The sequence below is a fragment of the Archocentrus centrarchus genome, chromosome 24 (assembly GCF_007364275.1).
Source record: "Archocentrus centrarchus isolate MPI-CPG fArcCen1 chromosome 24, fArcCen1, whole genome shotgun sequence".
Taxonomy (NCBI): domain Eukaryota; kingdom Metazoa; phylum Chordata; class Actinopteri; order Cichliformes; family Cichlidae; genus Archocentrus; species Archocentrus centrarchus.
The window spans coordinates 11,261,264-11,279,400 of NC_044369.1; the positions used below are offsets into that span (position 1 = coordinate 11,261,264).

At 40.9% G+C, this 18,137-nt stretch overlaps 1 protein-coding gene across 1 annotated transcript in view; it reads left to right on the plus strand.

The window, feature by feature from the left end:
• fut8b (fucosyltransferase 8b (alpha (1,6) fucosyltransferase)) overlaps positions 1-18,137 on the plus strand; it is a 94,177-nt gene that overhangs the window by 65,280 nt on the left and 10,760 nt on the right. The window contains exons 5-7 of the mRNA XM_030722109.1: positions 2,291-2,405; positions 8,403-8,640; positions 16,117-16,363. Coding sequence (XP_030577969.1) covers positions 2,291-2,405; positions 8,403-8,640; positions 16,117-16,363 — 600 coding nt within the window. The remainder of the gene's footprint in view (positions 1-2,290; positions 2,406-8,402; positions 8,641-16,116; positions 16,364-18,137) is intronic.

The window sequence follows — 18,137 nt, forward strand, 5'->3', positions numbered from 1 at the left end:
GCTTAAATTCATATAACTGCGTTGCTAGAGACTGAAAGCCTGTAACTGAAACTAGAATAGATTCACGGAGTAGAACAAAGCAATTAAAAAAAAATTTAGATGATAAAAAAGAGCCTCTTGTCTTTTCTCCCTTTTGCACATAATTTGTCTCAACTGACTTGGTGATATTTATGCTTTAATCTGAAACCTGTAATTGCTCTGCAGTTGGTTCAGCATCGGGACTGAGCAAAGTTCTGCAGCTGGAGCCTCCACAACTTCACTTTCGGCCAGTCAAAGGCTGCAGGGAAGCTCGCAAGCTTCACATATGCATGAGACCACACACACAATACAGTACATATGCTAGCCTTCACGTCGGTGTGGTGTTCTCCTGCCTTGCTGCCAAATCCCTCGGGGCTTGTCTGCAGATTCCTTCTTGTTAGGTTTTTGCAGCCGGCCAGGTTTGCCTTTCCTTTGCACAGAGAGTTGGTTATGGCTCCCCTGTGCGCTGCAGGAGGAGACATCCATTCACACACGCTGTGGTTCCAGCTTCAAAATGGGACAGTGACTAATGATACTATCTTAGCTGGCTTTAACAAGAAAGACACCATTCGCTGTGCCACACTGTTTAAAAATGGGCCATGGTCCAGTTTTGTTTCCCACACATTTAGAATACATTTTCGACACATATATGTACACAAGCCCGGCCAATAGGAAAAATGCAAGACAGGAATAGCCAGGGTTAGCGGATTATCCACTAGTAAATTGAGATGCCAGTGTTTAAAAATGAATGAGAAAATGCAGAAATGAGTTAAAATACCTGCGTGGCCTACCCAGCTGAAGTATGTATTTGAGAAGGACTGTGTTACCATTCTCTTGTGTGCGTGTGTGTCCTTGTATGCACTGCTGATTATATGTTAAAGAACTCAGTCACACAGGATTTGACTGATTTGGGTCAAACAAATGACTAATAAATTAAGTGTCTCTTTGTGTCTGTGTGTGTGTGTGTGTGTGATGGTTTTGCATTTGCCCTTAGCTGCATATATCTGTTCTCTGGTAAGTTTGCCTGTGGATGGTCAGGATATTAAGCAGCATGGACACAAACACAAATTTGCTGTCAGTAGCGTAGTAGCACGCAGCTAGCCGACTTAATCCAAAAAGCAGCTAAACAGCCAGAAGGACGCTGTTGTCAGTCACTGTTAGATACTTTTTTAAATATATTAATATAAAACAATGTTGAGCCTTTGTAATGCTTTACTAACTCACAATGTACTACACTAATTTCTTTTATGTGGTTGATTTTCCTATAATATGTAAGGACTCCTTTTGAGTCCTTTAATCATACAGATAAAAGGAGCCAGTTGAGGTAGTTCAGGCATCTGACTGGGATACCTCCTGGGCACAGTATTTCTGGCCTGTCCTACTGAGCAAAGAATCGGGGGCAGATCCAGGACACGGTGGAGAGGTTACATTTTTCGCCTGGCTTGGGAACACCTCGGTGTCTCCCCAGATGAGCTGGAAGAGGTGACTAAGGAGAGGGATGTCTGAGCTTCTCCAGGCTGCTGCCCCCGCAACCCAGCCCTGCATAACTGGTGGATGGATGGAAATTGCACATCTACAAAAGCCATCATATCCACATAGCAGTGCCTACTACTAGTCACTGATGATCTGGTTATTTTACCTTATAATCTCTATTTCCAATACAGTGTATTAATTTTGTATTAAGCAGTGTTCAAATTACCAACAAGTTGCCTTTTTATGTCCTTAATTGCTATTAGCCTATGACTGGATGCTTTTCACACATCCTGAACAGTTCATGCTTTACATAGTGAAACTTGATTAACTTGTTGACCTATTAAGGACATAAGGTTATGTGTTTTATTATCTTTCAGAATGTACACATATTACAGAGTAGTACCTAATATAAGTGCGGTAATTGGATTTAAAAGCTTTGTGCCAGATGTTGACATTGTTAATGAGAGCAAAAGAGTATCTGTTCTAAATATGGGGTGGTGTGTTTGACTGAAGTCAGATTATTAAGTACCAACCTCTCAGAGATGTACTTTTGCTTTTTGGATTGTAACTGTGGGTGTTTGGCACTAAAAGCTGTGCTGGTAGATGTGAAGAGCGCTGTTTTACAGATGCACTGCTTTTAATCTGCCATTACTGGCAATGCCTGCATCTGGAAAAGGTGTTATTTTTATTTATTTATTTATTTTGTACAAACATAGCAAGATACGAGTGCCTAGCAGACTTCTCGGGTGATTGTTTAAATATGAACGTTAATAAAGTTTTGAAATGTGTGTGTCTGCAGGTCCATCATGACAGACTTGTACTACCTCAGCCAGGCAGATGGAGTTGGTGAATGGAGAATGAAGGAGGCTAAAGACCTGTCGGATCTGGTCCAAAACAGAATCACCTACCTACAGGTATCTACAGACACACCAGCTGCTGAGCCAACTGGACTGTACCCTCTCACACGCAAACACACGTACACGCACACACACACGCACACAGACATGAAAGAGTTGGAGAGGCGGCTGTGTTATGAGTGTTCATGCAAATGTTTCCTTCATACAAATAAATGCACATATTCATTATTGAGAATATCTTTCATGCCTACTTGTCTTATTTGCATCATTCATATCAGTTGCATCAGTTTCCACGAGTAGCAGGTGAGCGGTATGATAGCACACGATTTCAGAAGTTTGTCAGCAGTTTAGTGTCACATGCACACATGCAGCAAAAACACGTAGATGCAGGAAGAGACATGCAAAATGATGGATCAGCAGACGTGTATGCAAAAATACAAAAAAAAAAAGTCTTCTCAGCACAAAAATAGACACAAATACACACACACATATACAGTCACTGAGACTTGGAGAGATGCACATATACTTACAGCCCATCACATGCATACACACACAACCTGAGACCCAGAACGCATTCACTCACTCCATCTGCCCAGCTCCCCTTCCCCAGCTCTGGTGCTGCCGGGTTCTCGGGCGGGGCGGTGTGGTGTGGCACCAGGCCCTGCAGCATTAATGAGCCGGTGTGTTTGACGAAGAAGACCCAGTCAGTCTGGCTGGGTGGAGACAGCACCACTAACAGCTGCTGTCACCACTGCTGAGGGATCACACTGCTCTACCAGCTGCCATCACTAATTCATCACACACACACACACACACGTATATTTGTGCAGAGATAGATTCATCCGCAGCTATGCAGGCAACTGGCGCACATGCACACAATCTCAGCCTTACAAATGCTCGTATGCAAGAAGAGTGTGTGTGTGTGTGTGTGCGTGTGCGTGTGTGTGTGTGTGTGCGCACCTCTTTCAACTTCCCTCGTATATACATATATACATACACACACACGGACTCCTCCCTCCTGTCCTCCTGTCTCTGCCACCCGCACCAGCCTCTCCTTTCATTCCTGGTTTAACTAACTCCGTTTCTCCGTCTGTTCCATCTGTCCACTCACAACATTGAGTCTCACTCCTTCAGATGGAGCTCTGTTGGACAAGCTTTTCATCTATTTTTGCACTATGAGTCTTTGTATAGTGGTGTTAATAGCTAATGAACAAAATCATGTTTTTGATCTTTGGTGTTTTTGCACAGCATTTCCCAGAGACCACTTATCACTGTAAAGTTGTCCAGTATTTGGCACGACATACTTGTGTGTGTGTGTGTGTGTGTGTGTGTGTGTGTGTGTGTGTGTGTGTGTGTGTGTGTGTGTGTGTGTGTGTGTGTGTGTGTGTGTGTGTGTGTGTGTGTGTGTGTGTGTGTGTTCATATAATCACGATCACCGTACCCAGCGCTACAAAGCTTTATTACATCTTTGAGCTGATTTGTTTTTTGCTTTTATTTGGGTGATTTTGGCCCCAGCAGGCAGCTGTTTTCAGTCAAAGAGCTACTGTACAAACCCAATATAAGCCACCAAACAGCAGACAGATGTATTTGGCAGCTAGGTGGTGGATATAGTCATGCATTTGTGTTCCCCTGTTACAGCTTTAAAATTTTAGTCCAGATTGATTTGGTTCACCTTTACCACTCAGCTTTAATAATATAGGACTAAGAGGTCCATGTGGAATCATGTTTATTAATCACTTGGAGGTATAAATCAAGTGCTGATGCAAATGCCAGAAGGAAAGCAAGTTGTGTACCTGTTAATAACACATCTAGAGATATGAAGAGAGCAAGCATTAATCCCATCCCAGTTTTAAAATTGAAGAAGCAAGAGTCAGCCTTGATCTATGATCATTATCTGTAATGTTGGCTTCCATTGTGCTTTTTTTTTTTTTTTTAATGTTTGTAGGCATACAGTTTGAATCCCATTCAGGAGAAACAGACTTTTCTTGTAACAGTCAAAACAACTCAATAGAAAAGCAATGACAGAACGCAAAATATTTTAAATTTTCCAGTTGTTTCCCAAAATATTCTATATAAAATGATGTGCTAAAACCTTTAACAGCTTCCTGCGTTGGATTTTATAATAATCATATTTGGTTTTTCTGAAGGTGAAATGCGTGCAGCCATTGTAGATGTTCATGCTAATTAACCAGTCCCTCTAAATGACATGCTATTGCACCTTCATGAGTAAAATATGTCAGCCTGTCAGTGAGGGGTGTTTCTCCTAAAAAGGCATCCATGAGGAAAATGCAAAAGCTTTAATGAGCTGCATATATTATGCAGTTTATTGCTGAAACATCACCATATTATTGTAAGTCTCCTGCCAGCAAAGTGCAGCAACACAGATTTTAATTCAAATGTGCTAGAGTCTTGCTTTAAATGAGGTCTATTATGATCATTTACAGCTTCGTATGTTTACTCTTGGACTATGCTAGAGTAGCTTTGCATGATTCACAGTTCAAAATAATACCTATTTAACTCTTGAAATGAGCTATTTTAACTCCATTCTCCTTCCTTTTAAGTTCCAATTGGCTGCCTGTTGTAAACAGAAAGTTCACGGCCAGAGCTGAGCTCCTGAGATGACCATATTAAGGATGCACCCTCTCTCCGACATCACACAGATCCAAGAGTAGGAAAAACAGTTTGAAATCAAACATTTAGAGCAGTCTGAAGCCTGAGCTTTTGGCTGTATTGAGATGATTTATACATGCACTGACCTCATTTTTTTTGAAACATTGGTCACATTTAATATGAGCATCCACTGTGGTAAAACAAAAACGGCACCCTTTAAACAACTTGAAATGAATGAATTTTGGCATCACAGTGGATAATTGCCTAAGCTTTGCATACGTCTGTCTCAAATTCAGTTGTCCTCAGCCATAGTCCCAAAATAAACAATATCTCCGTGGTGTCTCTAGACTGAATCACTCTGCAACTGATCCTGTGGTTCACACTTTAAAAAAAAAAAACTATTTAAACAGGCACTTAACCTACAGTACAAAGTGCTACTCAAAGGCTGCCTTTGTGCATGCATCTGCCATCATTATCCTTGAACCACGTCTCTAACCGCGGCAGTCATTCCCACTACACCATTACCACGCAGGCATCCAATGGTGGCCTTCACGCTGCGAGATTCATCCTCAACAATAATCTCGTGCACGCACTGAGTCTCAGGGGCCAAGTTTGACAATGAAAACAAGCTCAAGATGCCACTGTAGATTATTAGTACAGTAAGTTAGCTTACACCTATGGGGGTAGTAGTGGCAGCCTGCAACTCGAAGGAAATACCTGTGTGGCTTGTTCTGTCATCTCGATGGCTGCTGTACTCTGTTCGTGTTATTGAACAGCAGTGGTGGTAATCAGTTTTCTTCACATAAAGGATCCTCTCTTTTTTTTTCCCCTTTTTTTTTTCCCCATTTCTTTTCATTGCCTTCTGTCCTCTTTTTATATTCACCACCACCACCACTTTTTTTTTTTTTTTTTTAATGCTTTCATCCCTTTTCCTCTGCGCTTCCCTCCTCCTCCTCCATCCTCTCTTCCTTTTCCTCTCCTGGTAGCGTATGATAGGCAGCGTTAGCCGGTGGGTGCCGGGCGGCCTGATTACTGCGAACCATCCACAGCTGCAGCAGCCTAATGAGGAAAACACTCCCATCAGCCGGTAATTGCTGTTTAGGAAGCTGGTTGGCATGAGCGTTGTGGAGTCGCTCAGACCGGCTGCTGAGCGAATCGCTACCCGCCCGGCAACTCATCGACAGCACAGCATGTGTCACTCTCTTCTGGTTTCCAATTTTTTTTTTTTTTTTTTTTTTTTATGTTTTAAAAAAAAAATAAAAAAATAAGACCGAAATCCTTGTTTCTTCCCCCAGCGCTCCTCATTTGGTATTCTTCCCCTAAGACTTTGTATGATATTTTCAAGAAGTGGAATGAGACTGAAGTAGTGGAGAAGATGGGGAACTGGAGAGAGTGAAAGGAAAAGGAGGAGGGAGGGTATTAGAAAGAAAGCAGTATAAGGAAAGAGTGAGTGGTAAAAGGAGTGAGTGTAAAGGTAAAAAAAAAAAAAGAGAATGCAGGGAAAAGCACAGGAAGCAAAAAAGCGGTTCTATGAACCGTGAAGGCTTAAGAGAAAGTAAAGGATCAGGCTTGCAATCGTCTCTATTTTTACTCAGTGTCAACAAATTACAGGAAAAGGCCACACCTAAGAGTTCGGCTTTCTTATAGGCTCAGTAATTTCTTGAAACAGGTATATATGTTGTATAATACTGAGAACTATATTTTGTTTAATGTTGATATGTGCAACTAAAGATGTATGGGATTATCTACAGTGCCTATTTTCACTATATTGAAGACAACTACAGCAGCCTAATGAGGAAAACAGGCTGCTGCAGTTTGACACATTTTTTTGGTTAATCATTTGTTGGATTAAGATCCAGTTTTTGTAGTAATCAATATGTGATTGAAGTGCAGACTTTCAGTTTTAATTCAAGGGATTTAACAATTTTTGTGCACAGTCCCCCATTTTAAGTGGCTCAAAATTAATTGGACAGACTAATATAATTTTAAATATAAGGATAGCTTTTAATACTTGGATGAAAGTCCTTTGTCATCAATAATGGTCTGTAGTCTAGAATCTAGAATCACCAAATACTTGCTTTCTTCCCTTGAGATGCTCCGCCAGGCTTTTACTGCTGCCACTTTCCAGTTTCTTTTGGGTCCCTCTGTATTCAGTTTCATATTTAATAACCGAAAAGCATGCTCTATTGGGTTGTGATCAGGTGACTGACTCGACTTCTGAAGAATATTCCATTTTTCTTTTCCTTGAGAAATTCTTGGGTTGCTTGTGCAGTATGCTTTGGATCAGTCTCCATTTACACTGAAGTGCTGCTTGATCAGTTTTGCAGCATCTGGTTGAATTTGAGCAGAGCGTAAAGCCCTGTGCACTTCACAGTTCATCCTGCTTCTTCTATCAGCAATCATCAATAAACAGTGTAGTGACCCAGTTCCACTATCAGCCATGCTATAACCATTGCCTCACGCATGTTTGATAGATAATATGGTATGCTTTGGATCATTAACCATTTCTCTCCTCTTGCATTCTTTTGTCCTCCCATCATTCTGGTACAAGTCCATCTTTGTTTCATCTGTTGAGATATTTTATTTTCAGAACTGTGCAGGCTCTTTTAGATGTTTTCTAGCAAAGTCTCATCTGACCTTCTTGTTTTCAAGTTCAAGTAGCTGGTGGTTTGCACCTTGTTGTAAACCCTCTGTATTTCCATTTAGGAAGCTTTTGATTGTGATATTTCTGCCTGCTTCAGAGTATTCTTGACTTGGTTAGAAGTTGTTCTTTTTAACCATGGAAATAAATCTGTCATTGTGCATTTAGATTAGTTGCACTGACATCTCTTTGGCTCATATTTAGAATTACAGTGAAAAGCTGTGAAATGCAAATTCAGGGCAGGACTCACCTGGCCATGAAACTGTCCTTCAGTCAACTAATTTTGGGTCTCTGAAAATGGGGGAGTCTATATAAAAATGACTGATTCCTAATCAGTCAATGCAAAATGTTTTGTAAAACCCCTTAATTTCAGATCTTCTGTGGTGGTGTAGAGAGGCAAAACTACACACTTAAGTGTTTTGACAGTTCTGGTGTTTAAAAAAAAAAAAAAGAGAAAAAGGTATGAGGTGCTCTTTGCACAGGTAATATTTGTTAATCTACTGTAAATTATAGAATTGATATTGTTTTAAAAAGGATATGGATGGAATGAGTGAAACAAAGCAAAGGAAGAAATAGCAAAAAGACATTTGCTGGAGAGAAAAAAAGCAGAATAGTGTTGTACCACATGAAAGGCAACCTGGGAGTAAGCAGGCAACATGAAATTAGAGTGGTTTATGAGATGGCAAAAAGAAAACAAAATAATATCAGCCATTTGATATTAAAAGTCAGAGAGTAGGTCTTTGAGAGATACAAGGTGGAGGTCAAGCAATAAAAAATGCTGAACCGCTCTTTCTTTCTCCTAGAACCCCCCAGACTGCAGTAAGGCGAGAAAGCTGGTGTGTAACATCAATAAGGGCTGTGGTTACGGCTGCCAGCTCCACCATGTCGTCTACTGCTTCATGATTGCTTATGGCACTCAGCGCACGCTCATTCTGGAGTCTCACAACTGGCGCTATGCCCCTGGCGGCTGGGAGACGGTCTTTCTGCCCGTCAGTAACACCTGCACTGACCGCTCTGGGGCCACCACTGGACACTGGTCAGGTGAGTACATGCAAAATTAGCAGCACATTTTTTTTTTTTTTCTCTCAATTATCCCACCTATAACAGGCTTTGCCAGACCTTTCTTTCGTGTTGTTAGAGCGAAAACGAAGTGTGAACTCCCTGGCTAAGCACCACTATGCAATTCTTGTTAAAGGTTTTTGGCAGCCGTTGTAGCAGCAGGTTACTTTTCATAGGTTTTATAGCCAAAAAAAGAAAAAGAACTCATTTCTGTGTGCAGCCCACTCCTCTGACCTAAAGTATTTTTTTTTAGGTGCAGTCATCAGTGATAGAGGCTGGCATTGTAGGGTAAATTTGGATTCACAATTTCTTGCACATCCTGTAGGTTTCATCACAGAGTGAGCATAAATAAACTGCATCAATTAGAGCAAATTTATGGGATCCTAATTTAGGAAGACTGTGCTCATTTTTCTGCTGCAGTCCTAGGCTGTGGCAGAGACTGACTGAAGGCTCTTAAACACTATATTGCCAAAAGTATTCGCTTGTCTGCCTTCACACACATATGAACTTGAGTGACATCCAATTTTTAATCCATCAGGGTTTAAAATGATGTCAGCCCACCTTTTGCAGCTATAACAGCTTCAACTCTTCAGGGGAGACTTTCCACAATGTTTAGGAGTGTGTTTATGGGAATTTTTGACCATTCTTCCAGAACTGCATTTGTGAGCTCAGACACTGATGTTGGACAAGAAGGCTTGGCTCTCAGTCTCCACTCTAAATTCATCCCAAAGGTGTTCAGGTCAAGTTCTTCCACACCAAACTCGCTTATCCATGTATTTATGGACCTTGCTTTGTGCACTGGTGCACTGCTCAGACCGGTCGGCAACACTCTGGCAACCTCTGGTCGCTAGGGAAAAATGCGTCTTTCCCCACTGCTTGGCAAGTAGTTACTGGAAGCTGATGACAGGTACTAGATGAAGTCAGTTGCTGAAGCCCAAAACATGCAGGCATAGCGACCAGTCAGTGACTCACTAGTAACAGGTTGCTAGGAAAATAGTATTCCCTGACGAGCTGGCGAGTGGTTAGTTGCAGGTTGCGTTTACCTTCAGACTTAAAGTTGTGCTTTACATCTGCAGCCAACACGTTTTGCAACACTGTTTCTGGTTTTACTGCTTGGCTAGTAGTCAGCGAGTGTTTGCATCTTCCATGCAAACTATGAGTGACCATGGCAATCTGCTAAGCAACTGTTGGTCTGTGTGGGGATACTCTGCCAGCAGAACCAGTGTCATAGCCATCACCTTCAGATATACATGCAAATAATGCTAGTATGACTGTTGATTCATAGTGTTTTTGCATGATATTAGAATTCTGCACCAAATACAGACAGTCCACTGTGAACACTGTTCAAGCAAAGGTTAGTTTGTATGTATAGCTGATACCAGAATACCTTAGGCCAAAGATTGATGGGGCTGTTTGCAAAAAGAACTCCCTACTAATGCAGAGGCAGCAGAAACATTTATGAATGAATTCAGCTGTTTCGTAAAGTGAAACAGCAACTTTAATATGGTCAAGGCCCACAGAATAGGTTTGTTTTCCACTTCTAAGCTGACATTACCAAAGCATTTGTAAAGGAAGCTCAGTTATGACTTAGAGGTTGTACTATAAGACTGTACCTGCCTCCCTCTATCACGTTCTCTCTCACTGCCTCCCCGTTCTTGTCGCTGTGTCCTTTCAGCTTTTCATTTTTCCTCCTATCGCTTTATTTTACTTGTGCTCTCCTGGGTTCTCCCTTCTTATCTCCTGCTCTCCCTCTGCCTTCCCTCTCTTATTCTACTGCCTTTCATGTGTCCTTTTCTACTTTTCAAGGCATTTCTTAGGAGTTTGTCTTACAAACAGTCTCCTATAGATTCATATATGCCATCTGGCAGCTCACATCAACAGGCAGCTCCCTCCAAATGTCACTACCCTCCTTAGGCCTTTTAGCATTCTGAATTGTTGTCCTTATAAAAAGTCTGCAATTTGCAGAGGCAGTAGTTTCTGATAATCAAGCCAGCTAACTAGCTGGGCATAGCTAATGTAATCCTGTTGGATACTTGGCTACGCCCGTGGTCATGCCTGTTTTGTTAACAGTGCAGGCAAGTACTTTCCTTGGGGCACTAGACCACAAAGGAATGCTCTAAAGCCTTGGATTAATAAGTAGATATACATTGAATATCTCGCTAATTAAGTGGAGTGTTTGCCCATGCCACTGCAATTACAGTGTTTAATGTAGTGAATACTGATCTCTTCAGAACTTGTAGTTGTGCCAATACAAGCTGAATTCCCAGATGGTAGCGAGCTCACCCCTTTGAGGACACTTTATTTTCTAGTTTTGTTTCTCTCAAACTCTTCTCCTCAAACTGTTCTTTATCACTTGGTTGCAAATGTCACCACTTGTTTGCGCTTACATTTATGTAAAAGCATACTTTGGTGCGTCCTGTTCTGAATTATGCCTTTTGTATTGTTTCTGTTTATGTGGGAAATTGACTTTTCTGGTATATTGTGCAGCATCCCTACACAGTTCCAATTTCCTTGTATATCTATACGTGGTTATCCCACTTTCTGTTAAGTGTTTTCCCCTAGGACATGAGACATTTATAGACAGGGAGAGGATCCATGGTATATGCGACAGGGTATTTCTATCAGGAAAACATAGTGCTTGCAGGGAACATCAAAGATAGCGATGAAGTCATTATGGGACCCCCTGATTTTCTTTCTGCAAATGGGAAACAAAAAAACAAAACATTACAAGAAAATCCACACTGAAATAATCAGGACATGCAGGGTTGCCTTCTGTGGTTTGCTCTACAGCTGAGGTAAAACGGGATGAATCGGGGGGAAAAAGAGAGAAAGAGAAAATGGGGAAAAAACAGAAAACATAAGAAAAAGAAAATGTCAATTCTATCAAAAATTTTGACACCAAGACAGTTTGTTTTTTTTTGTGTGTGTTATTTTAGGAAATGTGCTTTTCAACAGGAAGTATAATAAAAACAAAACAAACAAAATATAATTTAAATAACCAGGATACTAATTAAAAATATCAGTATTTCCTGACCTCTATCTCAGTTCTGACACTGATGTTTTATTATTTAGCGTGCTCAATAGTTTATTATTATTACTGTTATTTTTTAAAATTTGACCAAAGATCCTAATACTCTGAACATAAACACAAGCTACACAAAAAAATGGGTTTTAGCAAGGACCTTTCACTGCAGCAAAAGACTATACGGACAGAAGTACTGGGCACCCACACATTAGACTTACAGGAGCTGCTCGGCCATGGAAGCCCGCGCCATGAAGCTCTCGGACCTGCAGACCAGTCACCAAACCAACAAACGGCGACCCTGCCCTGTAACTTTACATGGTCCGCCACTTTGCGACTGAGCTGCTGTGCTTCTTAAACACTTACACTTTGCAGTAATACCACTTACAGATGATCATGGAATATCTAGGAAGGAAGAAATTTCATAAACTGACTTGTTGCAGTGATGACATCTTATAACAGTACCATGCACGAATTTAGAACAACCCAATGTTTGCAAAGGCACACTCCATGGCTAGGTGTTTGATTTCATACACCTGTCAAACTGGGACTGAACAAAGCTACCATGACGTCACCCACTGGGTCCTGAAGTGAGATTTTGAAGGCTTGAGATGAACATTTTCACCGTCGAAAGCCGATGCAGTGAGGAAGGGTGGGTCTGACTGTGAAACCACACGCTCACTGGTTAATGATTTGTGATTGACAACTCATCAAGCAATAAGTGTGTAGTTTCATGGCACAGATAAGCCTCCATTTTGAAGCATGGTATTATCAAGCTTTGCAAACAGTCTGATCCAAAATGAGTGACCAAACCTATAAACTCAACAGGAAAGCGTTTACAGAGATCAAGTCAGAAAGCTTGTTTCTCATAGACTTCTTTAGCACTGGATTTCTTTCATAGCTGGTGCCATTTGGTGAACTTCCGATGTTTTATACTGTCTATGACCTGAATTCAAAGATTAACAGGTGTGGCCCAGTACATTTGTCTAAGTAGTGTATGTGGTGCCCGTTTTTGGAACTTTCAGATTTTTGATTCTCATCCTGATGCATTTAAGTTCTGTACTGACGTTGTTGCGCTCGTTCCTGTTGCTGTACTTGTATTTTCAGTGGACAGCTTGAGAGCTTAGCGCCATCATTCGTCTGGTATAACAGACTAAATTCTGAACAGACAGAGAGGAAACCAGGCTTCTTTTGGAACAATGGTTCATTGATCAAAGAGCTAATTTGCCGAAGAGAGAATATTCCTTTGAGGTTCTCTGTAGAGATATTACTGCCTTATGTGCGAGTCTGAGAGCAGCAGGAGAAACATAATGTTCCCTGCCATGGATAGACTGGAACAAGAGATCTCCAAGTTCATAAACTAAGTCTCAAATGTATTATGAATGGAGAGGCTCCATATTTTGAGTCTGGATGGTGTCACCGCTCTACAGATTCTTAGCCATGTTAATCTTATGAAATATTTATTAGGCTCAGTATACATCAGCGGCTTAAAATACAGTTTAGGAATTCTGTGTCAGTGCAGAGCCATATGCTTTAAGTGATGATGCATACAGGAAATGAATGTAGGGGCTTTGGAGTTGAGATAAAATTTAGAGTAGCTTTGTGATCTAATTAAGTAGCTGTGGGAGGAAGACATACTGCATATCTGTACATTTGTGCCAAGAAGCGAAGGCCTCAAAATATGCCCATTCCCCCTTATGTGAATCATGCCAATGCTGTTATATAAGCAAAGACAGGCTTGGGAATATTTTTTCTATTCAATATTTAATGCTTCCACCAATTTATATTCAGTTCATGTTCCTGCATAGACACACACACAAATTGAAGCCTCTTTTTCTGCCCTTGTTTTTAACATGTTTTTTATGTACCCTTTCTGTGAAAGGCCATTTTTAATGACTCATTATGCCATTTATCGTGAAGTGTGCTATGGAGGCAGTGTTTGCAGCTCTTCTAGGGCCTGTCTGTGGCAGTTACAAAAGCCACTTAAGTTTGACAGAACACAGGCCTCAAACTTGTTTTTACCTAAATCTGTGGGTTTACACACAAACTCTGCTCAGGCTTTAAGACTGAAAGAGAGTGGTGGTTGTGTCTGCCAGCCATATCCCTTCTGGTGAGATGAGATTAGCTGGGACTCTTTGTCTGTGTGTTTGTGTGTGTGAATACATATTTCCTTTTTTTATTTGGGCCTCCATTAGTTATCATTGTCAAACCACCCCTTGTTCCACTGTTCAGAAGCTTCTGTACATGTGCATGCTCATGTGTCTGTGTTCCCACTGGCATTTTTTGTGACTGGGTGCATCCATGTTTCCATGATTGTGTGTGTGTGTGTGTGTTTCCCACTTTTGTTCACACATACAGGTGTGTGCCATGCACCTGCAAGTGTCTTTGTGTAGAGGCAGTTGGCCTTGAAGTGTAGGGAGGTCTGGCAGTGCTCAGGGGCTCTCTGCTTCCCAAAGAGGTGACCTTCATAATCAGCCCTGCTCAACCCTCTGCTCAGGGCTTCTTCCAAGAAGGACTTAGCCCAAGGGGGGCCATGCCAGACCATCAGCCACCCCCCACCCCACCCCCCTCCCTTTCCTAAACCCTTAAATCCAAGTCCGTGCCTCAGCCCTCTGGCCTTCTACAACCTTGACAGAAAGGAGCTTTCCTTGGCTTTGCAGCAAGGACAGGCAAGGTTAAGGGATAGGGATTTGGATTGATAGTGGAAACAGAATAGGAATTAAAATAGAAATTATATTGAATTAACAGACTATGTACCATATGTATCTAGAGTAGACATTTAAGCAATCCTAATTGTACATAGTTGGATATGGGGGTTTTTTTTGGCTTGAAGGTGGGAAACTGAGTCCTGTGTATGCCTCAGTTACAATCAGCACTAAGCCTGTATGTGAAGCAGTCGTGTATTTGCGGCAAGCATATATTTCCAAATCCTTTTAGAAAAGGTGGTCACGTTGGTGTACACACAGCATTGTTTCAGTCTGCTGCTTTTTGCCATTTAAAGTTGCTTTATTTCCACTCATTATTCTGTAGTGAGCAGTTTCACTCTTAAGACAGATCAGCAAGATTGTTTGAGTTTCACTGCAATGACTCTTTGCTTAAATAACAACTGGAGCATCACATGCACACACTTATCTTTGTTAACAGATGGGTGGGGATGGACTTTAAACCAGCTTCCCAGTGCACTCCCTGTCAGCTTCACTAATTTAACATGGAATATATAATGAGTGAAGGTCCTGTACACATAATAGAACCAACGCAAGACAACTAATTATGGCAGAACATGCTGACGTCTGTAAGCTTTGCAACTGCTCACTTAGAGCATACCTGACACATCCACTCAGGATGCTGTAGTGCAAACTCAACATTTCGTGTAACAATTTCAGATGGAAGGCTTTTGTGTTCCAGTAGACAAATATCTTTCATTTATTTCCACATTTTTATTCTGAAATATTTGTACCCACTTTCTGTCTATGTTTGGGGCCCTGCATTTATTTAGCCCTTTTCAAGGATTGGATACTTAACATTGCTGGCTTCCTTAGTCTGTTAAAGTGATGGTCATTCAGGGATCCATTCCCTATTAGGTACACCTTGCCTAGTAGTAGGTTGGGCCCCCTTTTGAACTTTTTTTTTCTTTTTTTCTTTTCTTAATTCTTTGTGTCGTAGATTCAGCAGGGTGCTTGGGAACATTCCTCAGATTTTGGTCCACATTAACATAATAGCATCACACAGTTGCTGCAAACTTGTCAGCTGCAAATCCATGATTTAAATTTTCTAAAATGCAGAAGAGGCATTTGCAGTCACAACCTTGGTTTAATGTGACAGACCTACACATAAACCCGACCTAGCAAAATACTGCCCAGACTTCTTTGAGATTGTGAACAGGGTGCACATTGTGACATGTTCAAATGAAATAAGAGGGGCTTTTCTTAATGTCATCTGAGACCTAGTTTTTATTTTAGGTGATATGTTTTCCTCCAGATTTAATTTATTGTAACCAATCTAACAGAGTTTGATCCCAAACCTTTCAAGGCAAGTGAATTAATTTTTATTTGCATAGCCCAATGTCACAAATTTGGCTCAGGGGGCTTTGCGTTCCCTCTATGCTTTAACCTTGATTAGAATAATTGGGGGGGGGGAAACTCACCTGTAAAAAATTTTGAATAGTGAGAAAAACTGAAGAAAGTTTCAGAACATTTGCTTTAACCATCAGGCCACCTCTTACCCATTAGCCTAAGTTGTGCTGTGGCTTCCAGTTATTCCACAGGAAGAAAATCACACGAACCATTAATTGTTGTAGCCATTTAATGCTCTTCTTCTGTCCTCCAGTGTAAAAGGAATAACTTTCGGTTGTTGTTCAGACATATTGTGTTTTTGACTTTGAGAAACTGCATGAACTTGAAGTTTTAAATCTACCTGTGCTTCTCGGATCCTTGTAGGTGAGGCTCATGATAAGGACGTCCAAGTTGTGGAGTTGCCCATAGTGGACAGTCTCCACCCTCGTCCCCCGTACCTCCCCCTGGCAATCCCAGAGGACCTGGCGCCGCGCCTGCAGCGCCTGCACGGTGACCCGTCTGTATGGTGGGTGTCCCAGTTTGTCAAGTACCTGGTGCGTCCTCAGGCGTGGCTTGAGAAGGAAATCCAGCAGAGCACTGCCAAGCTGGGCTTCAAACACCCCATAATTGGGTAAGAATGTTCAGCTTTCTTGTCCGTATGTGTATCACCACCTTCTTTAAGTAATAATGGCTTTTTTTCTATAGCATTTCTCTGCAGTAAAAGAAATGAGAGAAAACAAAGACATAGCCGTAAGAGCTGTGGTGGAATACAAACACTGCTTTGGGTGAGGTTAATATGAGGTTAATAGAATAGTATTAAAATTAACTTAATTTGATAATCATGTTTTGTTGTCTTATTTTTATTTATTTATTTTTTCTTACCTTCACCCTTGGAAGGCTTTTTTCATTACTAGACTATTAATACTCAGACATCTTATATTCATGCAAATCAGCCTATTTAAAGAAATGTCATCACTCAGCACCCATAATGTTCCCATTACTGAATCCATAGAGAATACTGATTTAATATTTTGCCTATATCCTAAAGGCATTATGTGATTTCAAATTCAGTCAAACATGACAAGAAATCTATACCTTTATGATGCTAATAAAATTAATGGCCTGGCAGCTTTTCTTTTATCTTCATAAGCCCTTGTTACAGTAAAGGTTAAGCCTGACTCATTTCAGTATTTGTTGTTCTGAAGAAAATTCATAAGAGAAAAAAAAAACTATTCCACTAACATGTATTGTCTGGGTTGTCAGAGTTGGATGTAGCCCACATAGAAGTTGAGAAATATTCCTCAAACATGTTCCATTTTGGTTATTTAATGGTTAAATCACAATATTACATAAAGGAGATTTGGAGTTCTTCTGTGGTTACCTGCTCGTCATTCAGGAAATGTTGGCAAACTGAAAAGAGGACTTCTGTGATATAAAGGAAAACATGAGCATTCTGATGAAATCAATTCCCTTCATAAACATTAGGTCATGTTCTAACACTTAAAAGGCGACATTCTCATTTAATTGCCATTTGGTCACGATATAGAATGCATTATGTTTACTGTTTCATTACATTGTAATAACAACATTTCAGTGGACCTTTCAAAACGAAATTGGGAAAAATTCATTATGAAGCTATTAACTTCAAGTGCTCTTATTCCTCTATGTCACTGATCTCTACTATTATCCAAAAGTATTACAATATTCCATATTTTTTATACTGGGCTTTGGTGCAGCTTAGTTCATCCTCTATATTGAACAGGCCGTTTTAGCTCCTCTCCCTCTTTTTAAAGCCACCTTTCTTCTGATTGGCTGCTCACTGCAGGTGGGTGGGGCTTCTGTGCACACAGTAAGATGGCCATATTGAGGATGTTCATTGTTACTGACATCATGCAGAGCCAAGAGAGGGAAAAAGAATCCAAAACTGGGCATTTAGAGCAGTCTGAAGCCTTTTTGGACGTGTTTAATTTGAACACCCACCGCTGTAACAGTATATATACAGAAAATTAGGAGCCTCACAATGGGTCCACTTAAAATTTCACATTTACAGGATAGCGTTCACCTTCCATTCAAAAGTCTAAATATTACTTTACCAGAAACTTGGCATCATCTGTGCAGATGAGGTGATAGCTGCCGTGCCAAATATGTCATCATTAGGTCCGATTTCAGCCCTCGATATTGTCTCAGCTTTTATTCTGAATGTGTAGTGCTGTGCCATCTCCAGAGATTTGGCTCTCACTCTTTGAAACTGATTTGATACTTCTTATTGTCCGGCGCAGCACTGTTGCAAAGTAGTCACAAGTATGAAGAGATCAGTTCCCACGAGGGCCACCCCCTTTGTGGGAATGTACATAGTCACAATAGTGTAAGCCACTTCTGACAGTAGCTTTCTAAGAAATGGGTTA